The sequence below is a fragment of the Ilyonectria robusta genome, assembly GCF_021365365.1.
Source record: "Ilyonectria robusta strain PMI_751 chromosome Unknown BGZ61scaffold_1, whole genome shotgun sequence".
Classification (NCBI taxonomy): domain Eukaryota; kingdom Fungi; phylum Ascomycota; class Sordariomycetes; order Hypocreales; family Nectriaceae; genus Ilyonectria; species Ilyonectria robusta.
The window spans coordinates 3,013,752-3,029,534 of NW_025764435.1; the positions used below are offsets into that span (position 1 = coordinate 3,013,752).

At 53.6% G+C, this 15,783-nt stretch overlaps 8 protein-coding genes and 1 non-coding gene across 9 annotated transcripts; 5 read left to right on the plus strand and 4 right to left on the minus strand.

Annotated features, from left to right (window-relative positions):
- Positions 1-48: 48 nt before the first annotated feature.
- BGZ61DRAFT_471120 (uncharacterized protein) lies at positions 49-2,198 on the minus strand (the record flags this gene model as incomplete). Its single annotated transcript, XM_046248173.1, has 5 exons — positions 49-981; positions 1,050-1,421; positions 1,475-1,604; positions 1,662-1,831; positions 1,962-2,198. The coding sequence occupies 5 exons, from the start codon at positions 2,196-2,198 to the stop codon at positions 49-51; spliced, it is 1,842 nt and encodes a 613-aa protein (XP_046112497.1).
- A 1,278-nt stretch (positions 2,199-3,476) lies between these two features.
- Positions 3,477-5,275, plus strand: BGZ61DRAFT_438848 (translation protein SH3-like domain-containing protein). Its single transcript, XM_046244294.1, has 6 exons — positions 3,477-3,669; positions 3,727-3,816; positions 3,874-3,981; positions 4,058-4,441; positions 4,521-4,621; positions 4,678-5,275. The coding sequence occupies exons 2-6, from the start codon at positions 3,768-3,770 to the stop codon at positions 4,801-4,803; spliced, it is 768 nt and encodes a 255-aa protein (XP_046112498.1). The 5' UTR covers positions 3,477-3,669; positions 3,727-3,767; the 3' UTR covers positions 4,804-5,275.
- BGZ61DRAFT_21209 (Ribokinase-like protein) lies at positions 4,962-6,877 on the plus strand. Its single transcript, XM_046238024.1, has 3 exons — positions 4,962-5,648; positions 5,773-6,231; positions 6,290-6,877. Exons 1-3 carry the CDS (start codon positions 5,240-5,242, stop codon positions 6,787-6,789), a joined length of 1,368 nt encoding a protein of 455 aa, XP_046112499.1. The 5' UTR covers positions 4,962-5,239; the 3' UTR covers positions 6,790-6,877.
- A 663-nt stretch (positions 6,878-7,540) lies between these two features.
- Positions 7,541-10,567, minus strand: BGZ61DRAFT_525795 (uncharacterized protein; the record flags this gene model as incomplete). The annotated part of the gene is made up of 4 exons (XM_046252828.1): positions 7,541-9,183; positions 9,235-10,214; positions 10,271-10,384; positions 10,512-10,567. 4 exons carry the CDS (start codon positions 10,565-10,567, stop codon positions 7,541-7,543), a joined length of 2,793 nt encoding a protein of 930 aa, XP_046112500.1.
- A 1,084-nt stretch (positions 10,568-11,651) lies between these two features.
- On the plus strand, positions 11,652-12,509 carry BGZ61DRAFT_525796 (uncharacterized protein; the record flags this gene model as incomplete). The annotated part of the gene is made up of 2 exons (XM_046252829.1): positions 11,652-12,008; positions 12,069-12,509. The coding sequence occupies 2 exons, from the start codon at positions 11,652-11,654 to the stop codon at positions 12,507-12,509; spliced, it is 798 nt and encodes a 265-aa protein (XP_046112501.1).
- A 236-nt stretch (positions 12,510-12,745) lies between these two features.
- BGZ61DRAFT_338083 (G10 protein) lies at positions 12,746-13,250 on the minus strand (the record flags this gene model as incomplete). Its single annotated transcript, XM_046239093.1, has 2 exons — positions 12,746-12,889; positions 12,948-13,250. 2 exons carry the CDS (start codon positions 13,248-13,250, stop codon positions 12,746-12,748), a joined length of 447 nt encoding a protein of 148 aa, XP_046112502.1.
- A 155-nt stretch (positions 13,251-13,405) lies between these two features.
- On the plus strand, positions 13,406-14,270 carry BGZ61DRAFT_438859 (uncharacterized protein). The gene is made up of 5 exons (XM_046244295.1): positions 13,406-13,558; positions 13,611-13,672; positions 13,797-13,943; positions 14,023-14,133; positions 14,191-14,270. Exons 1-5 carry the CDS (start codon positions 13,516-13,518, stop codon positions 14,200-14,202), a joined length of 375 nt encoding a protein of 124 aa, XP_046112503.1. The 5' UTR covers positions 13,406-13,515; the 3' UTR covers positions 14,203-14,270.
- Positions 14,271-15,102, minus strand: BGZ61DRAFT_438864 (DNA-directed RNA polymerase). The gene is made up of 4 exons (XM_046244296.1): positions 14,827-15,102; positions 14,676-14,767; positions 14,549-14,625; positions 14,271-14,486 (listed from the first exon to the last, which is right to left on the minus strand). Exons 1-4 carry the CDS (start codon positions 14,980-14,982, stop codon positions 14,362-14,364), a joined length of 450 nt encoding a protein of 149 aa, XP_046112504.1. The 5' UTR covers positions 14,983-15,102; the 3' UTR covers positions 14,271-14,361.
- A 164-nt stretch (positions 15,103-15,266) lies between these two features.
- Positions 15,267-15,360, plus strand: BGZ61DRAFT_t13. The gene has a single exon. It is a non-coding gene; the product is annotated as a tRNA-Lys (tRNA).
- The last annotated feature ends 423 nt before the right edge of the window (positions 15,361-15,783 follow it).

Here is a 15,783-nt window from a genome sequence, read left to right on the forward strand (position 1 = left end):
GCCTCATTCACCCCAACTCCGACAAAACAATTGATTAGATCATATCTCCTATTCCTTAGCACCAATATCCAGGGGCCGAGGAAGCGGCTGCGCGTGTGGCTTCTCTGGGCTTCCTCTAAAAGCGAGAGGGGTCACATGGATTGGTGCTGGCGTCGCTGCTTGGAAGTCGGCGGCCTTGGAATCTGGTTCAGGGGAGTGCCGGCCTCGGCCTGCCAGAGCCTCAGTCTTAGACCCATGCTCAGCGTCCGTTGTATTTTTAGGAGACGATGCGGTTGGAGCGTCCTGCATCTCAACGAGTAGTGCCTCGGATTCGCCACCTCTCTCGTGTAGGCTGGATAGAGGAAGGGCGTTGCCAGCTTGCAGGTTTGGCGCCAACACGCGCTTCAGTTGCGGTGGCGTAACCGATAACTTTACAACCAGACTTTGTGGTTCATCACCCAGGTCATCATCGACCATGGCTTCGTCCTCATCAAACTCATCTTCCTCTTCGGACTCCTCAGGTACGTGCGCGTCAACGTCCCCTTCATCATCTCCGAAATCTGCCTCGCTCTCATCATCCGACTCATCGACATTCCGCCGGGAACGGTTGCTGGTTGCTGCCCAGCCAGTTGTGCCATGATTCACGGCTGCTGACCTTCGAGGTCGGCCAGTTGGGCCCACGGAGCCTTCTTTTTCTAGTTCAGAGGTATCGCCCTGCACACTTCCAGGGGCACTGCTCCCGGTAGTTGCGTTCAGTCGGGTAGATGCTCTAATCTGCCTCCCACTCGAAGTCGTGACGGGCCCAGGCTCGGCTGGGGTATTGGTTCCGGTATTTCGAGTTGAGCGTCTGGTGGTGGAGTCCGAGAAGGACACGTCTTCGTCGTCCGAGTATGTGTACTTCATCTTCTTTCCACGGGTACGACCTTCATACATTGAGAACCCCGGCTCTGGACGTTTAAACTGCTCCTTGCGCAGCAAACGATACTCGCGACGCTTGCGTTTCTGTCACCTTGGTTAGCACGACGTCAAGAATAGGGCCATCGTAATTGGTAGGCAGAAAAAGAACTTACATCTTCGCCAGCTTCGAACCGAGGGATGGCTTGCAACATCTTTTGGCTAAGCTTCTTTGCCTTTGGTCCTCCGTCCTTTGTCTCAAGCTTGTCGGACAGGGCGGTGAGTTCATCGATCGTACCGGCAACGCTCCACCACGTTCGGTTCGCACCAGCAGGATTGCTTTCTCGATAGATGCGGAAAGCCGTATCGTCCTGGCCCTCGATTAGGAAATACCGGCGCTTGTCGCCATCCGAGCCCCATGGCTGCACTGCTCTTGGCTGGTTCACGTCATCTTCGTGCCGATTCTGTTTGTAGGACTGGTTGATCAAGCCCTTGACAACGTCAGACGACGCGAGGGTCCAGAGGATGAGGGTTCGTAGTAGTGTAAGCTGCATAATGTGTCAGCGAATTGAAATGGACGGATGGTACCGGATAGACGAACTCGTTCCGTGGGGTTCATGGAGGTGAAGGTCCCGCCACCAGACAACGGGCTTTTTTCCTCCCAAGCAGGAGCCCATTGGCTCTTATGGGTACTAACGGCATCCTCAAGTGCTCGACCGTAATGTCCCGGTCTGTAAACAGCAGTCGTTAGCGTGTAGTCGCATCAGGGCGTATAGTATTAAGCGTACTTGACGTCTTGCTTGCGATTCAGGAGAAGGCCTAGCAGCGCACAGAGAAAATGTTCCACTCGATCGCCCGGAATAGATTCGACAACATCTCGCTCAAGTTCTTGGGGTCCGAAATGAGCAAGGGATTTAGGGAAAGCGTCGTGGAATCGGCTTCGGAACATGACAATGAACTACAGCAGTCAGCAGGGCCCAATGACGTTTGTACGCGACCGCGCCGGGGCCATCGCGTCACAACCACAGCAGAACGCGCCAGGCAATTGCCCGGCTGCAAAGACGCGCAAAGGATGTTCCAAAACGTACAGCGATATCAGGATTATCTGCCAGCACATATTCATGGGGCGGCGAGGGGGATCGTTTGCGCGGCGGCGGTGACGGTTCCTTTGGGGGCTGTTCCGAAAGCTTAGGGAAGAACTTCAGGATGCCGCCCTTGGCCTTGGAGGGCTCTTCGTCGCCAGCGACATCCAGCTCGTCATCGGAGGGCACAGGCGACAACGAAGACAAGGACGAGAGCTCGGAGGAATCATCGTCGGCGGACATGTTTGCGGTGCGCGTCGTGGTGAGGTTGAGATGAATGTGGGGGAGGGAAAGTGAGGACGACGTAACTAGGTTCTCAAGCGGATTTGCACCCACTAGGCGAAACGACGAGCCGCAAATCAGGCTTGTGGATTCTGATAGGCCCAGGCAAAACATCAATCAACTTGGAAGGCCGAAGCCGTGTGGGTTAAGGCTCCCTGAAGGTGACAAACAGGAGCTCCTGCGCTCGCATGCCTCAGAGCCGTCGCCCTTGCTACTCTCCCCACACGCAGCCCATTGTTTGGACCCGTGCAGATCAGCACAAGTCAGCACCCCGAGAAACGTTTCGTTCAGGCCGCATCAACATAGGGGCTCCACGAGTTTGAAGAGTACGGTGTAAAAATCCACGCCATCTGTTAAGAAAGCCCGGTTTGAAAGGTTTTGAATAGAGATATCACCACTGCAAGATATAATACGGTGGCTCAACGATGCCTCTTGCCTCAGCATGGTCATGTATGGAGATGCAAGCCGACTGGGATGTTAGCAGAGACTCTGCGCTGCCTACCCGCCATGATGATAACATGCAAGTCCTAATGAAGGTTGGCTCGTAGACTCATCAAGGAGTAGCTCTGTTCGGCTCAAAGACTCGAATGCTTGAGCGATCACGTGATTTCAGTCTCACTTTCAGTGCATCCCCTGCCTCCTGAGTGGTCTGCGCCATCCAGGACATTTTACGTCATTGCTATTGGTTCCTGGCTTCCGTGTAAGTTGGCTATCGGCGTGGCTCACGCTATCGGCGATTGCAGTCCGATGAATGGACAATTAGGTACCTCCATGGCCTTGCGAGGTATTCACGCTTATTTTTGGACTCACAGTCATCACCGCGGTGCATAATCTCTTTAAGCGCAGGTAGATGCCGAGAATGCTTGGAGAAGGGGGGTTTTGGAGAAGCTCGGCGGTTTGTCTCGTCAGGCACGCTGATTGCATGCGGATCAATCGCAACAATTCGATAAATATCCAAAACCGGTGCCGGAATCTATAAGCATTCTACCTGGGGCCCTTTAAATGCATTGAAGCTCTCTGTCGTCATATCATACTCGAACTCTGTTATTGTGATCAACATCAAGCTCGATATCAAGCCATGAAAAACAATTCCTCACAAAATCTCGTGGGTCTTGAGGTATCTAGTGGGTACAGAGGGCAGATTCGGTTCGGTACACCGACTTCCGTTTCAAACGAAGCACTAAGTCGGAGTACTTTCTCTCACAATTGCGAACAGCTGCTCGCGTTTGCGGTTAAGATAGAAAAAAAGCTGGGGCTTCCCATGCACCAGCCCAGTGAAGTGCTGTTTTTGCTGGCAACGGCCCCGCAATTTTGTTAAAGCCCAGTCACGTGCTAGGGCTCCTCCACCCATTGACAATCCCGCGCACAAAAATTTATCAGCCAAGGTGCACGCAAGGCCCTCTTTGACAAAACACCAAGCGGCCCAAGCCAGGTAAATTCCCTTCCTCTCCCTTCTGCCCTCGACCCTCTTCTAACCACAGCTTCACAGCATCTACCCTTTCCTATTTTCACCCAGTGAAAACAGACGCCATGGGTAGAGTCATTCGCAACCAGCGCAAGGGTCGTGGATCCATTTTCAGTCAGTAACCGATCGAACCTCGAACGAAATCAACATCGAAATACTGACGCAGGATAGCGGCCAACACGCGCCTGAACAAGGCTCCCGCCAAGTTCCGCAACCTCGATTTCGCCGAGCGACATGGATACGTCCGAGGTGTCGTCCGCGAGATCATCCACGACCCTGGCAAGTTCCCCGATGAGCCTCCCACAACAACCAAATTGATATCCGAGGACTGCGACTAACGTTGAGTTCTATGCAGGCCGTGGTGCTCCCCTCGCCCGTGTTGTCTTCCGCCACCCCTACAAGTTCAAGCAGGTCACCGAGACTTTCATCGCCAACGAGGGCATGTACACTGGTCAATTCATCTACGCCGGAAAGAAGGCTGCCCTGACCGTCGGCAACATCCTCCCCATCGGTGAGATGCCCGAGGGTACCGTCGTCTCCAACGTCGAGGAGAAGATTGGTGACCGTGGCACTCTGGGCCGAACCTCCGGCAACTACATCACCGTTGTTGGACACAACCCCGATGAGGGCAAGACCCGCATCAAGCTCCCCTCAGGTGCCAAGAAGGTCGTCCACTCCAAGGCCCGTGGCATGATCGGTATTGTTGCCGGTGGTGGCCGAACCGACAAGCCTCTCCTGAGTACGTTTTCCTATGCCAAATGGCGAAAAGCCAATTGGGATTTTGTGTGTGGAGATTGAAATCTAACAACTTGCTACAGAGGCTTCTCGCGCCAAGCACAAGTTCGCCGTCAAGCGTGGTGCCTGCTGGCCCAAGACCCGTGGTGTTGCCATGAACCCCGTCGACCATCCCCACGGTGGTGTACGTATTCCCCTTTGGGTACACTGGAGGACAGACTTGCTAATGACACACGACAGGGTAACCACCAACATATTGGTAAGGCTTCTACCATTTCCCGATACGCCGCCCAGGGACAGAAGGCTGGTCTTATTGCCGCGCGGAGAACGGGTCTCCTCCGTGGTACTCAGAAGACGAAGGAGTAGAGTGGCTGGAATTCATGGTCTCATTGGGATGGTGTTATACTGGCTTGCTTGCAACTATTGAAGGTACTGCTGAGGGCAGAAGGCTGGTAGCTCCGAGGGCAAGTACTATGGCATTTGGCGCACAAAATCTGAAGGCCGTTCTCTGTGAAGATGTGAGATACCAGGAATACCAGGAATGACCTCGTAATGTTACGAGGCTGGTTGAAAGGATGCGATCCCGTTAGCCAAGCCCAGCTCGCCGTTCACACACAATGTCCCTTTTCTTCGATGTCAGTATGTGTCTTGAGAATGCGTCGGGCCACGCCATTGGCGTCGTAAGTTGAATAGTGGTGAAGCTGGATCAGGTGCAAGGTCACCTGTCGGCACCACTGACAATCCCAGGTGCGACTAACAGCACATCGTATGATGCGTAAGAATAAATCCACCCAAGGTTTAAATGCTTCGAAGCTCAGGGACAGCGCCTCGTAACTTGTTTACCGTTCACCGTCTAAAGTCTCGCAGCAACCACACTCCCACCCAGCCCTGTAAGTTAACTATGCCACCTCTACCCCTAGTGAGACCACTGGTAAGACCAGCGGCATTAGCCACTGGAATGCCGTCGCTCATTTGTCGCACGTGGGTACGTCCCTTCTCCGGCGTCGCGGCCGCTCGGACGCCGAGGAGCCCATGCCGTCGTCTCAACCCCACCACTAGCGGTGACCCCTCCACCCCAATCCTCCTCAAACTTTTCCCCTCCAGGTCCTCCAGCTTCCCCAGATCATCCACACAACTCTTCGCAAGACAATTGAACACTATGGCTCCCGCCAAGGAATACTCCCTCTTCTGCCTGGAGAACCCTCTGCTTGGTATGTATTTTGCCATGGTTTGCTCCCTTCTGTCTCCCCCAATGCTTGATACCGCCACGCTTGTAAACTCCCTCCTCTCCTGCGATTGCGTGCTGACGAGCTGCTCCCTCTCTCCCGACAACAGACATCCAGGCGTACGGTGACCAGACCCTCCTTGACAAGTATGACCTGAAGGAGAACGATGCTATCCTCGCCGAGGATAAGCACATCCCCCTCTACGAGGACCTCCTCAACAACTACGATGCCAAGCTCATCGCCGGCGGTGCTGCCCAGAACAGCGCCCGAGGTGCCCAGTACATCCTCCCCCCCAACAGTGTCGTCTACGTCGGCGGTGCCGGTGACGACAAGTATTCCGCCATCCTCTACGATGCCGTCAAGGCCGCTGGCCTGCGAGTCGAGTATCGCGTCGACCCCAAGGAGAAGACTGGCCGCTGCGGCGCCATCATCACCGGCCACAACCGATCCCTTTGCACCGACCTGGGTGCCGCCAACCACTACGACCTCGACCACCTGAAGAAGCCCGAGATCTGGAGCCTGGTTCAGAACGCCGAGGTCTACTACGTCGGTGGCTTCCACTTCACTGGTGAGGACTCTAACAGCCCAGAATCCGACCCCAGCAACGCGCTAATATAAGTCAACAGTCTGCCCTCCTGCCATCATGGAGCTTGCTAAGCAGGCTGCCGAGCACAACAAGACCTTCGTCCTCTCCCTCTCTGCCCCCTTCATCCCTCAGTTCTTCAAGGAGGTCGTCGATGCCAGCGCCCCCTACTGGGACTACGTCATCGGCAACGAGACCGAGGCCGCCGCGTACGCCGAGTCCCACGGCCTTGACAGCAAGGAGCCCAAGGACGTCGTCAAGCACCTCGCCAACCTCCCCAAGGTCAACACCCAGAGGAAGCGTATTGCCATTGTCACACAGGGCACTGACGCTACCCTGGTTGCCATCCAGGGCGAGGACGCCATCCACGAGTTCCCTGTCCACGCCATTGATACGGAGAAGATCAACGACACCAACGGTGCTGGTGATGCCTTCGCCGGTGGTCTCCTGGCTGGTATCATTGAGGGCAAGTCCCTCGAGACCAGCATTGACATGGGCCAGTGGCTTGCACGACTCAGCATCCAGGAGCTTGGGCCTTCGTAAGTTCTCAAAATTTCCTTGTTTGCATTTCACTGCTACCTATGTCTCCCTACGACATCCGTGGCGTCTCGGCAGGGCGCCGGTCCCTAACACAAAGATATTTCGTCTTGCTAACCCTTCACAGATACCCCTTCCCCAAGCAGACTTACCAGGCCTCCTCCTAGAGCCCCCAAAACAACTCATCTTGCATACCCTTCTGTAGGACTGAATATGTCTCGGCGTTGAGGGTAAAGGGAAAACGGTTTCAACAACGGCGTTTTGCATCCAAAGGGAGTGCCCGGATCAGGGGGCCCCCTTCGCACACGGGGCGGTATCCTCCACGATACCGCAAGTATCTGATCAAGCAATTTTTTGAGAAAATAAAGAGTGTCTTCCTGCTTGCAAAAAGCCAATTTCCGACTTGCCAATCGCTTGGCTTCACAAAAGCCATCGTCTGCCGTATTACGGTAAGTCGACATCCACAAGTCGTACAGAGGTCGAGCAGATTGCAGACCCAGTAGATCTCCATACCTCCAACGCATCGATTGGAGCATCGATTGCGCCATTGGAGTTCCAGTCGAAGCTGAAAAAGAAGCTCCGATGGCCAGTTTGGCTATATGCCAGCAGCAGTAGTAGCACAAAATTGTAGCAATGCGCTTCACTCATCGCAAGCAAAGATAACATCCTGAGTGGCCTAGCCAGGGACGGGATGTAAACCAAGTCGGCGGATCATAGGTACTGGTGTCCAAGACGGAAAAAACATAGCGTACGGTATCTACCTGTTGTTATAAAAGGCTGCCTGGAGAATGGCCGCGTCGTAGCTCGAGGTTGTGTCGTCCATCTGGAAATGTCGGGTGGAGGAAGAGCCGTTTTCTTGGCCAAATCCTTGGTCATTGCGGCTCGAAGCGAAGTGGTTTGGTGCTGGCATACCAAAGGCTGCTCCATTGGCGGGAGTTCCTTGGTATAGACTGCTCGGGTGAGAGAACGCCGATGCCGCCGAGGACATGTGGTGGCCGTCCAGAGGCTGATGACCCCAGGGCGAAGGCATAGTTTCTCTGGGCACGCGTGTGGTGTTTTGGCCCCAATGGCTGAAGGTGGATGTCCTAGGAGCGCTCGAATTCGTAAAGGACTGCAGCAAGCTGTTTCTGTGGGCTTCTTCAGCAGTCGAGGCAACTCGAGGGCTCCCCGTCATTCCGCTGGCGGGCCGATGGGTGACTGGAGCCTGAAATGATTGTTCCGGGGTGGTGAAGGGGTCTTCGAGATCGCCACCCATCTGAGCTAGTTCTTTCGACGAGTAGTTTGGACTACCTGTCGGGCCGTCAAACGCATCTCTGGCCATTGACACGGACGGATCTTGAGCACTGTGGGGTGTAGGTGTATAAACCCAGTTCCAAGGTAGAGGCTCGAACTTTCCAGACGGAATCGAGCGGGTAGGGCTTGGCTCGGGCGGAAGCATCCCGAAAACTTCATGTGCCGTCGCAGAATGCATTCCATATGAGGATTCGTCGAGATGACGTAGGTGATGAGAGGGCTGGGGAGTCGGTGGCTTGAGGAAAGGAGCCAACATGTTGATGACGGTGTTTTCGGCATGGTCAGCTGCGGCAACGGGCTGTTGAGGCTCAGATACCAAGACGACGCTGGAGGACGGGCCTGGAGCATCGTTAACCATGGGCCGGCTAGCCGATCGATGACTGTCAGATACAGTGCGCTGCCGATCCGTAAATTGGCTTCCCATCTCGGGAATAATGAGGTTAGCTGTCACTGCAGTCTGGCCGAGATCAATGGGGATATCGCGGGATGGCTTCTTTTCCTGGTATTCAAATACCAGCCCCCTTTGTGCCACTTTATACACCAAGGGAAAGACATTGTCCTCGGCTAGGAAGTAGGCGCAACGAAGAATATCCAGAATCCTGGCCAAGGTTTCTTGAAATGGCGGGAGCTGCTTTTCCTTCGACGGCAGATGAGGCTTCAGATCTCCGTTTTCTCCAAAGTAGGATCGACATGCTTCGGGGACTTGATCCGGGGAGAGCGGGAGCAGGCCGCGAGTTTTCACATCCTCCGGCAGTAGGTATGGGCAAGTAGCCAGGTTTTCCTGAGTGTATGTCTCGGTGCAAAGCAGGGTGAATACTTTTGCAAGGGCCTTGACCATCTCAGGGACGGCTGAGCCAAGAACCGCCGCTGCCCCAAAGATTTCAAGGCGACGCGCAGCGAGCCACATAGTATAGATGCGGAGTAGGGGCAGCAGGCATTCGATGGTAGCAGACGTCTTTGCCATGGCCGAAGCCTTGGGGTCAGTATTCTCGCGAATTACGACATCTGTGAGCTCAACTTCGAGAACGTTGCTGAATGTCAGAATGAACTGGGAATTCAGGCGCAAGGCGTATTGACAAAACCGGGATGCCACGACGGATGGTGTTTCTTTTTCAGTCAACAGTGAGACTAGACGATGCGGAAAGGTAAAGAACATACCAGTGTACTTTTGAGAGGCAACATGATAGGCTGACATGTTTATCAACGTCATTTTAAAAAGAACCTCGGTGTGGGAAGAGCTCTTTGACGCCATGCCAAGCCGATGCAACACTTCTCTCTCCAGTTCAGAGCTCTGCGGCAGCACTTCGCCCTTATAGAAGACGGCGTGGAGCTTTCCGAACCAAGTGATGAAGGCATCCTGGGGGGCTCGAGTATTTTTCCTTGGGGGGGTTTTATCCGGTTGTAGAATCGTCTTGAACTTGGACTCGAGATTCTGCTTTGCATTAGGGTGAGGATCTGCAACAGCGATACCTCGATAGAAGTAATAGACGACGTCAAGGTCCTTGTTCTCCTCTAGGCTGATGATGCCCATTTGGTGGAAAGCGAAGCCAGAGTCCGTCTTCAAGTCATAAGCCAAGTTGTAATAGGCCATCGAGATTCCATAACTCGACTTCCTAAGTCCAGCTTGGGTCTGATAGCGGGCCAAGTCACCCAGGCAAATCAGGGTAAAGTGGCAGGACTTAAGGACCATGTGGTAGATATGGGCGGGGACCGGGCTGATAATATCATTGTTCCCTGATTCCTGGATTTCGATGCCCTGGGCAATACGCTTCAGCTCCGGGATGTCATATCTCGCCGACAGCCTCTGGATGTATCCCTTGTAGAACTCCTGAGCAATGCCTAGGAAAGCGAGGTACTTATCCCCGAGCTTTCTCTTCTCAACGTTGCGCTTATCACCTTTTGGCTTTGAGGGGCTCTGTTTGTCGGCCTTTTGCTTGTCACCATTTCGCTTGTCGGTGGTTTGCCTGTCATTCTTCTGCTGCTTCTCGGGAGCCTGAGCCAAATGCTTAAGGCGGCCAAGAGTTCGTCGGTATTCGTGGTTAATGGATGTATGTACCGTCCACAAGATATGGTCGGCGCGTTCGGCGATGGCATATTCAAAGTCGAGGAAGATGGTCTGGACACATGCAAGTCGGAATCTAGTGGATGAATCTCAGCAGGTGTGCTCGAGGGCCAGAACCGTCGGGTTCCTCACTTATCCAAAATTGAATCTATCGCCTCGAATTGAGAAATGTCGACACCAGAGGTGTTATCTTTGGGAAGCTTCTCGAGTTGTTTCGTCAAGAGTTTGCGCAACTTGATAGCGGAACTAAACCTCGCAGTCAGTGACTGTGCAACGGGACGGGGTGGCGCAACCTCTGCCGGTGTTCCATTGAGCCTCCGCCACTGCGCGGCATCGTAGGCACGGGGATGAGTCGGCAGGACACTGGACATACCGCCACGCCTGTCTGGCCTTGCCGGCGAGATCGGCCTGTTCGGCCGGGGGCTCCATGATAGCAAAGTCAGGAAGGGCAACTTGGCGAGTGCTCGGGAGCTCGGGAGCGCGTGCAGGCGAGACCGGGAGAGGGGGAGTCGCAACGACGGTCTAGACGGTGGGGGGCGGGCTATCGGGCTTCTTTTTCATTCTTTCTCGAGGCCGGATCACGGAGTTGCAGACGGTCCATAACTTGGGCGCTGGTCGGGTTGTGCAGACTGGGGGCGGCCTCGGCTCGCGAAAATGGAATCGTCGGCCGAGGAGAGACACATTGGCGGAGAGGGAGGATCGATAGAGCAAGTCGGGACGAGCATAAATAGGCAACAAACGGGCGGGCGCCACGGGAGTTAGTGAATGCGACAGAGGTGAGAGCGTGGTGAAGAGATTCTGAGCCGCCGTTGACGTGACAGGGTCGAGAACAGGGAACCCCTCAAGGTCATGATCTTGCGGTGCCGTGCCGTGCTTTACTGTGTACGGAGTACAGTGCGGTGGGAATACTTCGGACTAAAAAAAAAACGGCCCCAAAAGTCTTCATGGGGCGATCCTGGGACCTGGAGTTCATCCCCGTCTCTCCGGTTCATCGTGGGCTGTGGTCCGTGCTCGCCAACCTGAAGACTGCGCAGGTGGGTGGTTAGTGGTGTCAGTGGCGGTGGTTACCGTACTTCACCTGGAGTTACCCCTCTACATAGGTAGCCCCTCACTGGCTCACTGGCTCGCCTCCCAGGTGCTCGTCATAGCGAGCTTCAGCGAACCCCCTGTCGGCAACCCCACTGTATTTTTAGGCACTAGATCATCACCAAACTGCTGCCCTGGCTGGCTGGCTTTCTATCGATACCACCACTTCGCCTGGCAATATTTGGACTTCGCGTACCTAGGTAGGCACTATCAAAATCTCGATTCCTCAACTCTCCTCTCCGCCGCTGCCATATTACTCAATCCTCCCTCTTGGCCCCGCGAACCGATCCGATTTCTCCGCTCCCTATTGCGACTGGTTTGTCCTTGGTTGGCATCCTGCCCCCGCAGCCCTCATCGTCTTCGCCTTACCGCTCCTTCGGTCTGATTCAAGTAATTCACTACCCCCCACAAAGCTCACCGCAAAAAGATGAAGCGCTCACGAGAGCTTGAGGACGAGTTAGATTCGGACGCCCTCCGAGCGGACACTAGGCCATCATCCACAGTCTCCCAACAGCCGGTAGCAAAGGCAGCCCAACTAGACTGCGCCATCGAGGACGAGAACGACGAGGAAAACGCCGTCACCATGAGATGCTTCCTACCGCCTCACAAGGAACCCTTAACCTTCCAGTCCTACGACGATTACGAGGTCCATTACACCAAGTCTCACACGAATCGATGTCTCGAGTGTCGTAAGAACTTTCCAACCGAGCACCTGCTTGGCGTCCACATCGATGAGTGCCATAATCCCATGGTGTTAGTTCAAAGGGAAAAGGGGGAGCACACGGTATGTATCAACCCACGGGTTTATACTCATATATATTGAGCATTCTAACACGGCAAACAGTACTCATGCTTTGTCGAGGGCTGTGAACGCAAGTGTTTGACACATCAAAAGCGGCGTATGCACCTCATCGACAAGCACATGTATCCCAAGAACTTCTTCTTCGGGGTCACAAAGGATGGCATCGACGGCAGGAGGTCTCTCCTCGTTGAAGGCCATCACCGCCGTCGCTCTTCAACTAACACCCAGTCAAAAGAGTCACGACGCCGCGCGAGTCTATTGGAAGCGGCAGGGTCACCAACACAGACAGAGTCACAGGCAGGAGAGCCGACGCCCAAGTCAACACCAACTAAGAAGACTGGGAAGTCACCAGAGAAGGTATCAAACAGCGATGACCCAGTGGACACGGACATGGCAGATCTTACGGGGGCCATGTCGGCACTGAACTTTGTTCCCCCAAGTGTCCGGTTCGGGAGAGGTAGGGCAGGTTTCTCCAAAAGATAGGTGTATCAAGAAGTTCCAAGCTGGGTGGCTATGATCAGCACGACGTTATGAATGACATGAACTGGTCAAATGAAGGATTTTCTACCTCGTCAGATTTGACCTGTATCTTCCAAAGTCGGAGGCCATGAAGCCGTCTCTTTGTTTTTTCCTTTTGCGCCAAACGCCATATCAAGTCCCGTGCACGAATCCCATGGTCAAACACCTCTAGATCCTTTCGACATTTCGACACAGGTGTTCTAGTCGCTTGAAGCGCAGCCTCGGCATCCGCAGCTAACACATTCGATGTCTTGCTCATCCTTCAAATTCGATCGGGGGACTCGGCAGATGCACGTGCTGTTGAAGTTGGTCTCCTTAGTCTGGATGCACCTAAGACAGCAAAGCTGGTTGTGAGTTAGCATCTTGGTCCAAATGAGATTCCACACGCGGAGAAAGACCAACCTTTTCGTAGCCTTGCTTCTTCCACTTCGCGATGAGCATCGCATCCGCATATCCGTTCTTCAGTAGCCAGTCGTACAGCTTCTTGTTGATCGCCTCCTTCTCATAGTACAGGTCGTACACATATCGACTCCGCTGGTGGGCGATCTGGAAAATCTCCCACTGCGCCTGGTGAATGGGACCCTGGGGCGGTGGCTTGTTCTGGGCGTCCTTCATCTTATTCGAAAAGATGAGCAGGTCGGTCTCGATATCGCTGAAGCCCTCTGGCGGGGGCTTCCGCTTCGATGAGTGTCGGATCGCGGGCATGGTCGCGGTTGTTCTGGAGGGTTGTTCGGGTCAGGGTGTAGCTTGACGGAGCCCCGAAATCGCAGCGCGTCGATAGCAATGTTTACGGTGGTTTCGCTGACGAAAGGCAGCCTCGTCAGTGGGGGATTCGCCTTGTGGCGGAGCCTTTAGCGTGTGGCGTCGCATCACGTGTCTCTGTCCCGGGAGCTGCATTTCATGATCTCGGCTGGTTTCCAGAACGTCAGAGCAGCGCGGTTTCCGAGTCCAAGAGCATTGATTGCCCAACATGGCCATTACGCCGACCGAGTTTGCGAAGAAGACGGCGCAGTGTGAGTCTAATCCCCTCAGCCGCTGCACTGACTGTACTGAACCCCGGAACAGCGGCCAATTGGTCTGATGCGAAGCGTCGAGTGCTCTCCTCTTACCGCGAATGGATCCGAGCCGTACGTTTGACGAACCCCCCCGACGTCCCTCTGCGACTTCGAAGACACAACAATTCGTTTCCATTGATCCACTTACACTTACGCACACTCCGTCGGTGGATGGCAGCTAACGAGCGTGGAATAGGCGCCTGAGGTCCAGACCATGTACAACATGCCCATGCCCGTTGCGGATATCCGGACCCGAATGCGACAAGAATTCGAGCGATACCGATATGCCAACAAGCTTTCCGTTGTGGATGTTCTCCTTTTCAAGTCCCACGCGGAGTATCAGGTACGAGAAGGACATTGCGGGCGAGAAATGCCGCGGGTGTTGGGAAGGGCTGTGGGCTAATGCGTGTGTTGGATGATAGGAAACCATGAACTTCTGGAAGCAGACCAACCACATGATGTCCTACTTCAAGTCTGAGAACTTCCGCGGCGAAAAGCGGTTGCCCTCGAGCTTCATGACTGGTTTCCTGGAGGTTAGGAACAAACTAACAATCCCCTCGGCTTGAGTATCCACTGACACGTATACGCAGGGTCGCAACTAAGGTGAACGGCAACGATTGCTCGTGTATATATCTCATTAGAACCTCTAGCAAAAGGAATCCTCAGAACGCCTCAAAAGTCCCACACGCCTCGACGTGATTTTTATTTAGGAATGCACCCCGTCCAAGTCTCCATGGTTTCCATCCAAACCCGTTCAGACTTTACCGGTCAATTCCGTGCTCGCCATTGTATGCCTCTCTCTTCGTCCAGAACTCATCTGCAACCACATCACACACATCTTGGAGGTCGCTCAGGCCCTTCTTAAGGGCATCGAAAGCGGTCCCCTCTGTAGAAAGTATTCAGCATCTCTCTCCATGGCGCATGATGGGGGACTGGCATGGAACTCACTGTATGTCTGGATTCTGATGTTCATCTTGGGCTCAGAGGGGTGAGGGATAGAGTATGCGCAAAACTCAACATCGGGGCTGTAAATATTAGTCCTGATTACAATTTAGACATGTGGGCAATGGCGTACTTCTTCATGACAATATATCTCAGGGCGTTTCCGAGAGTGTGACCCTCGTCGATGAACTCAAACGAGGCAGCAGTATCTGTTGAGCCGGGAAGCTGCGTGTTTGGTTAGTGGTGCACCTTCCCTGGACGGGGTTTGTGTAGCCCGAACTCACAATTTTCACACGCTGAGGCTCAATTTCCTCTTCCTCTTCCTCTTCTTCCTCCTCAACATCCTCATCGTTAACATCCTCCACCTGGGCGGATGGCGGTGCGTCTTCCATGTTGGTGTCCTCCACGGGATCCTCCTGCTTCTTTGTGCGTCCGGGCATTGTGAAGTGTGAGAAGTGTGAGTATAGTGGGTATTTGTTGATGATTCAGAAACAGGTTCCGAAGCGACCACGAAACAAGGCTGACTTCAAGTCAAAGTTGCATTTTCTCCCACGAGTCCAAGTTCACCGGCCGTCACTGAAGGAAATTTTGAGGACCAGGGTGGCGGGGCATGTGGCGCAGAGTGGCGTCACGCACGAGCCAGCTAGGCGATTCCTAGAATGGACAAATCTCGGTAATCTGTATAGGTTATATTAGAGTCGCATTGTGATAATTCAATTACCCAGCCCGGGTAGCTCAATTGGCCAGAGCGTGCGGCTTTTACGTCTTCCTCAAGACAAGTCACCGCAAGGCTGAGGGTTCGAGCCCCTCCTCGGGCGGGCGCAGTCACCCCCATAGGTGCTATACTTTTTTGGACTTTCATTTCTCGAAATGAAGTATTGTTGTCCTCTGAGTATTTGGAGACGGGCTGCACTTGGTTTATTTTTAATAGTACTGCTATTCGCACTCGAGGATAATATTATACTATTATGTTTAAACTCCAGGGGAAATTGAATAAATACAGTATGTATTTATGAATCCTTAGATATAAGGTATATATTTATTAATAAATGCTGTTTAATACAAATTAATAAAACGAGGTAGAGGATTGTTAGAGGATAAATACTGACAATTTGACTTTTGGACAAGTTATATTGGTTCCTTCTGACCTGTGTAATGCAGCATTTAGGTACCACCACCGGGTACGCTTTGTTTTGTACCTACTGTATAGGTAGCCGACTCAATTATGCGATAGACCGCGA